Genomic DNA, 13,188 nt, shown 5'->3' with positions numbered 1-13,188 from the left:
GGGAAAGTGACGACCATACAAGAACTCGTGAAACTTTGTAACACCAAACACAAGAGCCAAAGCTTCCTTCTCTATGTGTGAATAATTTCTTTGCGCAGATGAGAGCAATTTGGACGCAAAGGCAATAGGGCGATCATGCGAGCCATCCTTGTGCGCAAGCACAGCACCGATCCCGAAATCCGATGCATCGACCATCAACAAAAGGGGTTTTCGGGGATCGAATGGCGTAAGGCAAGTATTTGATAGTAACGCCGATTTCAACTGGCGAAAGGCGCGTTCGCATTCCGTCGTCCAGACGAACGGAACACCTTTACGGCGTAAGCGATGAAGCGGAGCGGAAATGGAAGAAGCATTGCGCACAAATCGATGATAATAATTTACCTTACCCAGCACACTCTGTAGCTGTTTTAAGTTCTGCGGTGACGGCAAGTCCTGAATGGCACGAAGGTGCTCTGGACTCGGATGTATACCTTGGGCATTTATGACATGCCCCAGGTACGGTAAGTCACGAGCAAAAAACACACATTTGTCCTTCCTCAAGCGAAGACCATTCTGACGCAATACCTGAAATAATGTTCGGATATTTTGCAAATGTTCTGCTTCTGTCTTTCCTGAGATTACAATATCGTCCAGATAGTTCGCAGCCGTAGGGACCGACGCACAAATAGTTTGTAAATATTGCTGAAATAAAGCAGGGGCGGATGCACACCCGAATGGCAGTCTTTTGAAGCGATACAAGCCAAGATGCGTGGTAACCACTAAGACGCGCTGGGATTCTTCGTCCACAGGTATCTGCAAGTACGCATCTGCTAGGTCCAATTTTGAAAAATATTTTCCCGGGCACAGTTTGTCAAAAAGATCTTCCGGGCGGGGCAAAGGAAAAGTAGCAGTCACAAGTTGCGGATTCACAGTTGCCTTGAAGTCCACGCAAAGTCTCAGTTTTCCGGAAGGTTTTGGCAAAATGACTAAGGGTGAGGCCCAGAGAGAAGCCTGCACACGTTCAATGACACCTTGAGATTCTAATTCGGCTAATGTTCTTGCGACCTCATCACGCAATGCGTGGGGAACATTGCGCGCTCTGAAAAATTTCGGTTGCGCGTTGTCTTTCAGTTCCAAATGCGCTTCATAGTTCTTAGCGCAACCAAGGCCCGGTGCAAAAATGTCTGCAAATTCTTCACAAAGACTAGAAACACTGGCGGACGGCACAGTCTGATTCACTGATAGGACCTGATTTACAATAGACATATTAAACAATTGAAACAAATCTAAACCAAACAAGTTCACTGCACTAGAGGAACGAAGAACATAAAATGACACAAGTTTTGTCTGTCCCTTGTATGTGGCAAGAAGGCTGCACTGTCCTAACACAGGTATATGCTGTCCTGAGTAACTAGTTAACTTAACATTTGCGGCACGCAATGGCGGGGCGCCCAGTTGTTTGTACGTGTCGTGATTGAGCAATGAAACAGCAGCTCCGGTATCGAGCTGGAATGGGATCACTTTTCCTGCAAAGTCTAAGTCCACAAAAAGTTTATTGTCTTGTTGACGACAAGAGCGACTGTCTCGTGCAATTTGAACGGAGACAGGTACAGAAGCACTTGCGACTTTACGGGATTTCCGGCGACGTCGACGCACACTTTGGGTGGGACGAACACAGTCACTGTTAGCTAAAGTGTCACTGGACGGGTGGGCATGAACTACATTAATGTCCATGGGCGAAGGTCCACGAGCCTGATTGTCCTGGATTCGATTCCGGCGCGAAGCAAAGGGCCTGGAATTTGTGTGATTGTCTGATCTTAACTTTTTCCGGCAAACACTTTGTACATGTCCTTTCTTGTGACAGTAAAAGCAAATAGCTTGGCGTGACGGGCAATTTTCACGCGAATGTCTAGTGGCACACCGCGGGCAAGATTTCACTGCAGTTGCTTGCTTACGCGGCGCACGTGGTTGCAAGCTAGGCGGCCGCAGCGAAGTCGGGCGCGAGGGCCGCTTAGCGTCCCGTGCAGCGGGCCCGGCGGGCCGATTAATGTGACACACTGCTGGCGAAGTTTCAAATGATTCCTGAGCAAAGTCAAGTGTGTCTTGCCTGTCCAAAATGTCTACCACTTGTTGCAGGGAGGGATTAACTAGCTTCAAAATCTGTTCCCTTATGCGAACATCAGAAACGTTCTGTGCAATTGCATCACGCACCATAGTATCTGAATATGGGAGGCCACATTCACAGGCAAACGCGCAGTCTCTAGTAAGGCCTTGCAAAGTTGCTACCCACTCCCTATTAGTCTGACCGGCCGTACGTTTTGTACGAAAAAACGTATACCGTTTTGCAACTACATTTACTGTTTCTTTGAAATAGGCATCTAAAGCCGACAAAATTTCCTCGTAGGTCAGAGTTGCTACGTCGCGTCGGGGAAACAATTTCACTATCACCCGGTAGGTAGACACACCGACACAAGAAAGCAAAAACGGCTGCCGCTCTTTACCTTGAATTCCATAAGCAGTGAGGTGGAAGTTGAACTGATCGGCCCACTCAGTCCAGCTTTCGGTTGTGGCCTCAAAGGGCCTAAATGGCGGTGCGACAGCGTTGTGTGGCTGCGGTAGCGAAGAAGCGGCTGCCGCCGCATCGGTTTGCAGCGCACGTTGACCCTGGACGAGCTGTCCAAGGGCTTCCAATAACGCCTGCGTCTGCTGATTCTGCAAGCGAAAAAATTCGGACAGTACATCTGGAGAATGCGGCGAAGCCATGACACAAGCAAATTAGAGCAAGTATAACACAAAGACTGCAACGTGGGCGCGGCACCACTCCTCGGCGCCAAAATATTGTTGTGTCGATTCCCTAAGGTCTCGACACAATGAGTGGCTAGGTGCACGCGAAACTAACGCAGACGGGCGTAAATTCTGAAACAGGAGACTGGATGAAAACTATAAAGAAAAGAAGAGAGATTTTAATATACTTAACTTTAATGTAGTCTTGTTCTTGTTGAAATACATCTCTTGCATAGTAGTAAGCAATTAGCAATGATACACATGGCGCCTTGCTAGGTAGTAGCGATGGACTAGCTGAAGGCTATTTAATCTGTCTCTCGGCAATTGAGAGGAATACTTGGTAGGTCTAGTCGCAAGCTATGTCGTCCGTACAACTGGGGCGAGGTCAAGTCCGTGTCTTGTGACCTGCCATGTGGTGGCGCTAGGTTTGCGAATACACAGTGGCGACACGCGGGTCCGACATGTACTACAGGACCGCGGCCGATTTAAGTTACCACCTAGCAAGTGTGGTGTCTAGCGGTGACACCACAGTATGTGCAGTTTAAAGCTTCTGGATGCCTCTGTAAGGGGAAATCAACGGGTCGGCCTGCAGTGAGCGAAGAAACAGTGGACGCGTGCGGGCAAGTTTCACGCGTAGCCCGCGGAAGTCGATGAATAAAGCAAGCAGGGAGCTAAACGTACCACAGCCGACGGTTTGGAAAATCTTACAGAAAAGGCTAAAGCAGAAGCCTTACCATTTACAATTGCTACAAGCCCTGACACCCGATGACAAAGTCAAACGCTTTGAATTTTCAGCGCGGTTGCAACAGCTCATGGAAGAGGATGCGTTCAGTGCGAAACTTGTTTTCAGTGATGAAGCAACATTTTTTCTTAATGGTGAAGTGTTTAAACCTCCTCTACCAAGAAACGTGCCAGAACTGCGAGCTCGCATCAACGATGCTTTCAAACTCATTGATGGGGACATGCTGCGCCGAGCGCCGAGTGTGGGAGGAACTTGATTATCGGCTTGATGTCTGCCAAATCACTAAACGGGCACATATCGAACATTTGTGAATGCCTAAAAAAACTTTTTGAGTTTTTGTATGTGTGTGCAAAGCATTGTGAAAATATCTCAAATAATATAGTTATTGTAGAGCTGTGAAATCGCTTCAATCATTTGTAATAACCCTGTACTTAGCGAGAGAGAGAGACAGAGAGAGAGAGAGAGAGAGAGAGAGAGAGAGAGAGAGGCCCACTCATTCACCTATTCAATTGATGCATTCTTCCAAATCCTGTTTGCATAAGAGATTTAAAATTTTGTTAAGGTTTTGTCTGTGTGGTAAACAAATAAAAAATCGGATCAAATCATAACTAAGGAAACACGTAATCATACAAACTAGTAGCTGGCACACATACTACACTAAAAGATAAGAAAAATGAATTCAATGCATATACTATCTCATGTACAGTGTGCCTGGTAGAGTGGGGAACAGCATATGTTGGCACATGTGTTTGATAGGCTAAGTCTCCATGCTTTACTGTGATATTTCATGGCACGCTCACCAAGAGGTTCTGGATGAGTCTGTTGTAGATGTTTCACTTGTGGCCACTCATTCACAAAGTTTACATTGATATGTCTGCTAACAGGGTCTTACAAAAAGGACTGCTTCAAAACTGACTGTCAACAGTAAAACAGCAGTACCAATTTAAAGTAGTTTCTTGTGATCGGTGATAAGATCTCAGTTACTTCCCAGATAATACAGACCCACAGTGTCTCAATTTTTCTAAGTCTTGGATGTGTCCATTTACTGTTTTGTTTTGTTTTAGGGCACAAAAACAGCTAGGGTCATATGCACCCACGACAGAACTATAGAACACGAAGACAAAAAGAGGAGTTAAAAATGACTACATGTTAATACAAATCTACGGAAGAGAAGACAGCTAAAAACTGGGACGTAGAGAAAAGTCTATAGAGAAATGGAGGTCGTGAACTAAAAATTAAATGTCCTTTGCCATATTGCTAAGACAGATAAAAAGTAAAATGCGATTGACAGCCCACTTGTCGTACACTAAAACAACTGATAATTCAGAAGGCAAACGCAACAGGTATGTAAGCAGTTAAAAAAGGGGCATTCCATCAGGAAATGGTGGGCCGTCAGAGGTTGAGTGCAATGAGTACAAAGTGGTGGGGGAGCACCATTTAACAATTGGTGATGACTAAAAAGACAGTGCCCAATATGCAAGCTAGCTCAAATGATATCCTCGTGGCGAAAGGGCAGAGAGGAGGTTGTCTAAGCTGCCAGGAGGTGCTTAATAACCCGAATAACCCAGAGCTCGTTCCCATGAAGGGAGGACCAGTGGTGATGCCAAAGTGACGTCATCGGCTGACAGATGGAAACAAAGAGATCATCGGAGGGAATGTAAGAACAAGTGGGCTGAGCGTCAGCAGTCTAGTTTCCTGGCAAACTGACATGACCAGGAAACCACATAAACATCACAGTGGCTCCATCAACAGTGAGCAAGTGACAGATTTTCTGGTTCTGTTGCACTAAGGGATGGACGGTGTGCAGCACACAGAGGCTTTGAAGGGCTCTGAGAGAATCAGAGCAGATAACGCAATTGGACAGCCTGTGTCGCCAAAAGTCCTGCATGGCCTGATACAGGACGAAAAGCTCTGCAGTAAACAGTAGTGTTCCAGAAGCCAATAACGAAAAATGTTGGTACCAATGATGAAGGCACATCAAACACCATGGTCAGTCCAAAAACCATCAGTGTACACAAAGGTACTATCGTGAAGTTCCATGGTAAGGTCACGAAACATACAGTGATAGAGCGAAGCTCGAGTAGTGGCCTTAGGAAGAGAATGACAGCCAATGTCAACATGAACCACTGCATGAAACCAAGGTGGTGAAGGGTTTACACCCACAGAGAAAGTTGCAGGTAGTGTGAAGTTAAGTTGCCGTAGCAAGAGCTGAACGTGAACCCCAGGAGGTAACAGAGAAGAGGGATGCGCCCCAAAGTGGGGATCAGAGTCATCGAATAACGAGGCATGGCAGACAGAAGGCATGCATATCTGCTGAGGAGAAAGTTACAGCGGTAGGACAGCGGTAGTTCAGCAGCTTTTGCATACAGACTCTACTGGGCTAGTGTAAAAGGCGCCAGTGGCCGAACGGATGCCATGATGGTGAATAGTACTGAGAAGGAGTAAGAGGGACGGATGTGCAGATGCAGAAACAAAAGACCCATAGTCAAGTTTTGAACGGACAAAGGACCAGTACAAACGGAGGAGAGTGGTTCAAACTGCTCCCCAGGAAGTATCACAGAGGACACGTAGGACATTGAGGAACCATATACATCAGGCCACCATGTAAGACACGTGAGAGGACCAAGAAAGTTACCTATTGAGCATGAGCCCCAGGAATTTCGTAGTTTCAACAAACAGAAGAGCAACAGGTCCACGATGTAAGTGGAAGAAATCAATTGCACCACCATAAATTCATACAAATGGTTTTTGTCAGTGGTAAAATGAAAGCCACCACGATGCTCTATGAGTAAAGATGATCGAAATAACGCTGAGGACGCCGCTCAATGAGACAGGTATATACACAACTGCAGTAGATGGCAAAATTGTCAACAAAAAAGCAGCTGGAGACACCCGTCGGGAGACAGGCCATTTATAGGGTTAATGGCGTAGCAAAGAAGACGATGCTCAGGACGGAATCCTGCAGCACATCACTTTAATGGATGGAAGTGTCTGATAAGGCAGAACCCACACATACCTTGAAAACTCTTTTAAAAATTCCTGAAGGAATTGAGGCACGCAGTCACGGAAGCCCCACATCAGAAAGTACGGAGGATACCAGTCCTCCAGCAGGTGTCATAGGCTTTCTCCAAACTGAAGAACATGGCCACAGTCTGGGATTTCCACAGAAAATCACTCTTAACATCGGTGGATAAAGTGAAGAGGTGGTCAACTGCAGAATGGCGCACACTGTGCAGTGGTTAGTAAATTGTATGAGTCAAGCCACCATGTTAACCTGGCATGAATCATATGTTCCATCCCCTTGCAAACACAGCTGGTGAGAAAAATGGGGTGATAGCTAGAAGGAAGGTGTTTGTGCTTACGGGCTTAGGTATGAGTATGACAGTGGCTTCACACCAGCATCTGGGAAATGCGCCCTCTGCCCCGATGTGGTTGTACGTACGAAGGAGTGCTGGCCCACAATAGAAAGGTGTTGCAACATCTGAATGTGAACATCATCTGGCCCTGTTGTGGATGATCAGGATGAAGTGAGAGTGTGATCTAGCTCCCTCATAGTAAAGGTGGCTTTGTAGCACTCATTATTCTGGGAAGAAAAGGGTATCACTCGAGCCTCCTCCGCTCGTTTCCAATGGAGAAAGGCAGGGTGATAGTGGAAGGAGCTCAAAATCTTCACAAAATGGTGACCCAAGGTGTTGGAGATAGAAATAGGGTCCACTATGACATCATCTGCTACTGTCAGGCCAAAGATTGGGGAATGGACCTTGGTCCCGGAGAGCTGTTGCAGATTGGCCCACATGACAGAAGAGGGAGTGGAACTGTTAAAAGAACTAACTAGTAAAGGAAATCCAGCTACCTTTTTTGCTATCCTGAAGAATGCAACAATATTGTGCACACAACCGTTTATAATGAATGCAATTTGCCGTTTAGACAGTTACAAACATGGAGAGCACATCTTTGCATGCGAACGATGTCTTAGCATGCCTCAGTCCACCAAGGGACTGGGACACGGCACAGTAAAGAAGAAGTGCAAGGAATGGAATGTCCTGCAATGGTAAGGATAACATTTGCAAGATATTCCACCTCGTCATCGCATTCATTTACTTTGTCAGACCAGAGTATAATACTGGCAAATCCACATTGGTAGCACAAAAAATTATGGATTTCCGCTTTGGGTGGTTTTTACGGATTTCATGGCAGTTTCATATATAATGCCAATAGGAAATAAACTCACAAACCTAAAACCTGGACTCAAAACCCATAAACCCTGATGTTCCCATGTGCATTGACAGCCAAGTCTTTTCCATGATCTGTCCTACAATGGCCGGTAATTTGCACAGTTAATATTGACATTCACCATAAGAACTAGTCAGGTATTATTTTTCTGTAATTCATTTTTAGTGTTATTCAGTATACAGTAGTCATTTTCTTCTACTTCACACAGTGTTGTAACACATTTTCACTTTTTTATAGTTGATTTTAATTCACTTGCTACATATCACACTATGAGCTACAATGATTAACTCAATTTATGAAGAATTATTCTCTTATACTGTGGGATTAAAATGCCTGAAGCAGAACAATAGACTCAACAATTGCTGCAAAGCTTTAATCTGATATATTTCAGATAAAAATCTCAAAAGAAAACTACAAACATTTTCTATTTCTGAATAAATACAGGGCGAGTCAGGAGGAAAGATACATGTTTTGAGGGCACATAGTATTAGTGATTCTGAACAAAGAACTTCATATGGATGTATGCCCTATTCCAAATGGTTTCCGAGATAGAATACATTTAATATCAATTTTGTACGTTTTTCTTGAATAACTCGAAAACAGCACCCTCCAGCAAAAACGTGTCACAGTACAAAATTAAACTATATCAAATTTCCTACAAAAAGGTCCTATTCATTTTTTTCTCTAGAACGAATAGTATGTGCAAAGAGAGTGCGAGAATGTTGAAAAACTCGCACGACGTGCATTAGCTGTAGCTTATGTAGTTTTTGTAGGCCAATTTCACGTAGCATATTGAGATAGCAAGTTGAGACAAACAGTTTGATACGGGACACTTGTGGTCTATCAAGTTGGGAAACTACCTCAAATTGCCCTACAAAAACAAACTACCTAAGCTACAGCACATGTGCGTCAAACGAGTTTTTCAACATTTTCACACTCTCTTCACACAAACCATTAGTTCTAGAGAAAAAAAGAATAGGACCTTTTTTTGTTGGAAATCTAATACAGTTTAATTTTGTACTGAGAAAAGTTTTTGCTGGAGGGTGCTGTTTTCGAGTTATTCAAGAAAAACATACAAAAGAGATATTAAATGTGATCTATCTTGGAAACCATTCAGAATAGGGCAAACGACTATATGAAGTTTATTGTTCAGAATCACTATACTATCACCCCTCAAAGATGTGTACCTTTCCTCCTGAGTCACCCTGTATAATAAAAGCACATCAACAGCAATATTAGTAGGCTACACATAATTTAATGAACTGGGGAAAAAGTTATTGTTACCAGATTTGAATGCAGTCACTGGTGTGCTGACTATATTCTTCTCAGTTTTTATGAAACTATTCAGTTTCGAATCTTTCTCTGCTGCTGCAATTTCTGCTAATTCAGTCTGAAACAAGGGAAACAAAATGAGGTATAATCAAATCTCCAGAGGAGGATAGTTTTAAATGTCGCTACTGACATTTTATGCAGTTTTGTACATCTTTCTTACACAGGCTAATTCAGGCCAGACCAAAGTTCAAAATGCAGTACACATGTAGCCAATATGTCTACACTGCTGAATTTTCCTCCAAGTATCCTGATCAGCAATTCTTTGTAACCACACAATTCCAACCAGGCACAATGGAGTCACACTGCCTGGAGCTTCCGAAAGCCACTGAAGGATATGTGGCAGAGGGCGGGGAGTAGGGCACAGATATCTAACTGGGTTAAGATTTGCGGGAATCTAAGACTAAAGAATTTCTGATGTAACAACAGTGTTCTTCCAGCCATTTACAAATACTTCTATAGTCGAGACAGAGACAAAATTCTAATCAAAGTAAACTGCCAACTATGCAATTAAATGAAGAAACTGAATATATGTAAAAGCAGACATAACAGGGAGTTATAAAGCTTTTACAGTAGGGAGGAAGAGAGGGGAGACAGGAGGGGATGGGGAGTGAGTGGCATCAAAGAAACACAAACACATGCAATTGCACACAGGGGGGAGGGGGGGACGTGGGGTTAAAAAGAGGGGGTGGGGGCAAGGAGGGAGGGAGAGTGCACTGAAGTATGCAAAAAGAAGAGAATAGCATACTATTGTGTTCCAGAATTTTACCTCTTCTTTTTTCTTCTGCTTTTCATATTCTTTCAGTTTCCTGCTGTATTCATTTTTCTTTGTTATTATGTATTCCAAAATTGCTTCCTTATCGAACAAATACCCATCTGGCCTGAAAATGGAAAAAAAAAAAAAAAAAAAAAAAAAAAAAACAAACTTAATTGTTTTCAATAAAAATTAAATCAAGAAAACTAATAAATAAAATAGAATTGCTGGCAAGTACAAACCGTGTTTACTGCTGATGACAGACATACATAAAATTAAGAAGAAGACACATGGATATCTCTCATCCAGGTGTCTGAGTGTCCAGTTCTATTCCCCAAATGCTCTCCATAGATTAAGGTTATAGCTTTTTTTCTTGTGTCTTCTCCCTTTAAATCTAAATACTAACTCCTGGCCCTGGATACATTCTATTGCTGTTAGTTAACTTTTTGTCAGCTTGAAATATTTTTGTTAGAAACAACTTTTCTCATTGAAGTGCCATGTAAAATTATGGTGCTAAAAGATTGCACTTTGAGCTCTGCCTGTCTATACAAGCACAATAGAACCAGGGTGAGGAGATGACCCCCAGGTTGCCTAATATGGGCTGCTTAGCCTTATTAGCCATCTACCTCACTGATGTGCCGCTCAGCTTGAGATTGATAGCTTGCTTGCGACCCCCCCCTCCCCTTTCCACCCCCTTTTTAGGGGTTCGAGTCATCTGTACAATGCTGGCTGTTACAACAGCTCTGCTTTCTGTAATGTGGAACGCTCCACCATCACACCAAACAGTGCTTTCTGAAACATGTACGGAAGTTACAGTAGAAGTACTGATGGCACTGCCTAATATTGACTGACCATATTAGAAAACTGATCACTAATTGAGTTTCCCGAGGAGGTATTAGTAGCTTATTGAATGCTACGTGTGTATAAGCTCTCTCATAGTACACTGCATTTTCTTTACAAGCCCTTTTGGCTGATACATTTGCAAGCACATTGCCATGGATTCCAGATTATGATATCTCTTTATCTCTTTGATCTGCTTTTAGAGAGAGATACTTGTGTCTTGGATAATCTTCTCTGCCAAGTACTTTCCCTAGATGGCCTTCAGGGCACTAAGCTACCTAGAATAAACAAGGAAATTCACTACATCTCCCTTCAGAACAGTGAGGTTTGTGAACTACCCAACACTGAAGACAATGAATTCAGATTTTAACTGAATTCTTTAGGTGTAATCTGAAGCAATAACAGAGAATTCAATTAAATCACACTGCTTGCAGCCATCAGTGTAAAATAAATGTCATTTTGCCTGCTTAAAATACAGTGTCATATACGCTGGTATGTAAACATTATAACATGAGTAGCTCAATATTTATTCTCGGTCTGCTAATTGAGCCCAGCAGCTAATGGCCCCAACACTGCAACAGAACATTTACATCTACTAAGTTGCTTCCAGTATGAGCGTTTTCATCTGGATGCCCCCTTCAACAGAATCTACACAGTATCCGTCTTAAGTGATTTACAGAAATCATACAAAGCCTTGATTTGGAATGCTGAGTGAAGGTTTGAATAACCGTCCTCATGAAAACAAATGCAGTGTCATACTACTGTGCCACATTGCTTAGTAACTCATTGTGGTAGTTTAGAATATTTATTTTTTTCAGATGCGGCAGCCAGTTAGATGGGTATCAAATATGAAGCCCAGAAAAAAAATCATGTTTTAAAAATTATGAATGCTGCCCTTAAGTTGCATTTGATGTACATCTAGATTTTGTGTAATTTGACTCTGTTGGTAAATACAGGGCTATTACAAATGATTGAAGCAATTTCATAAATTCACTGTAACTCCATTCGTTGACATATGGTCACGACACACTACAGATACGTAGAAAAACTCATAAAGTTTTGTTCGGCTGAAGCCGCACTTCAGGTTTCTGCCGCCAGAGCGCTCGAAAGCGTAGTGAGACAAAATGGCGACAGGAGCCGAGAAAGCGTATCTCGTGCTTGAAATGCACTCACATCAGTCAGTCATAACAGTGCAACGACACTTCAGGACGAAGTTCAACAAAGATCCACCAACTGCTAACTCCATTCGGCTATGGTATGCGCAGTTTAAAGCTTCTGGATGCCTCTGCAATCTCACGTTTTAAAGTTTACGGCCCCTTTTTCTTCTGAGAAAAAAACGTTACAGGACATGTGTATCTGGACATGCTGGAAAATTAGCTCATGCCACAACTGGAGACCGACAGCGCCGACTTCATCTTTCAACAGGATGGTGCTCCACCGCACTTCCATCATGATGTTTGGCATTTCTTAAACAGGAGATTGGAAAACCGATGGATCGGTCGTGGTGGAGATCATGATCAGCAATTCATGTCATGGCCTCCACGCTCTCCCGACTTAACCCCATGCGATTTCCTTCTGCGTGGTTATGTGAAAGATTCAGTGTTTAAACCTCCTCTACCAAGAAACGTGCCAGAACTGCGAGCTCGCATCAACGATGCTTTCGAACTCATTGATGGGGACATGCTGCGCCGAGTGTGGGAGGAACTTGATTATCGGCTTGATGTCTGCCGAATCACTAAAGGGGCACATATCGAACATTTGTGAATGCCTAAAAAAACTTTTTGAGTTTTTGTATCTGTGTGCAAAGCATTGTGAAAATATCTCAAACAATAAAGTTATTGTAGAGCTGTGAAATCGCTTCAATCATTTGTAATAACCCTGTACATAGATGAACTTTTCTTTTTCTTCTGCATTCTGGGCGTACATGTGGACAAGAAAAAAAAAATAAATAAATTTCCAGATTTCTCCCGGTTAACACCCTCTGTACCAGGCCTATTGTATGTACCCGTCCCTAGAAACCAGGCAATTTTGTCAATATTTAAAAAATCACTGCATCAAATCTACTTTTTGGATTGTGGCAAATTTGGTACCATTTTGAAGCTGCACTTTTCTACTTTAATTCTGTGCAAAAGAAAATACTTTGGAATGCACAGCTTTAAGGTACAGTTATAGAAATTACATAGGTGTTTTTAAGAATTTAGAAAAGTCATACAGTTATTTATTTCTAACTAATATTATGGCACTACATAACATCTTTCTGTCAATCTACAATAATTGCATACAAATTTCACACAGCATCATATTGTTTTTTAGTGTGGAAAATTTTGAAGCAAGGTTCCAGGCAGAGTGAAACACCACACTGTTCACATTTGTACCGTGTGTCTTTGCGAGAAGCTTTGCCATTCTCTTTCTTGCTCCTGGCACTGCAAACATGACACACACGAGCAGCATATTTCTTTGTAGTTGGAGGTATGTGCTGCAAAAAATGTCTCTTTGTTAGCCAACCTACAGTTCCTTCATTCCTTAG

General features: G+C 42.9%; 1 protein-coding gene across 1 annotated transcript in view; it reads right to left on the bottom strand.

The window, feature by feature from the left end:
• The window catches only part of LOC126260077 (nitric oxide synthase-interacting protein homolog), a 53,323-nt gene that overhangs the window by 19,225 nt on the left and 20,910 nt on the right, over positions 1–13,188 (bottom strand). Inside the window, exons 3-4 of the mRNA XM_049957282.1 lie at positions 9,837–9,948; positions 9,023–9,128 (exon numbers count right to left, since the gene is read on the bottom strand). Coding sequence (XP_049813239.1) covers positions 9,023–9,128; positions 9,837–9,948 — 218 coding nt within the window. The remainder of the gene's footprint in view (positions 1–9,022; positions 9,129–9,836; positions 9,949–13,188) is intronic.

This window comes from Schistocerca nitens, chromosome 5 (assembly GCF_023898315.1).
Source record: "Schistocerca nitens isolate TAMUIC-IGC-003100 chromosome 5, iqSchNite1.1, whole genome shotgun sequence".
NCBI classification, from domain to species: Eukaryota; Metazoa; Arthropoda; class Insecta; order Orthoptera; family Acrididae; genus Schistocerca; species Schistocerca nitens.
The sequence above is the reverse complement of the archived record's forward strand: the minus strand, read 5'-3'. Positions and strand labels throughout refer to the sequence as shown.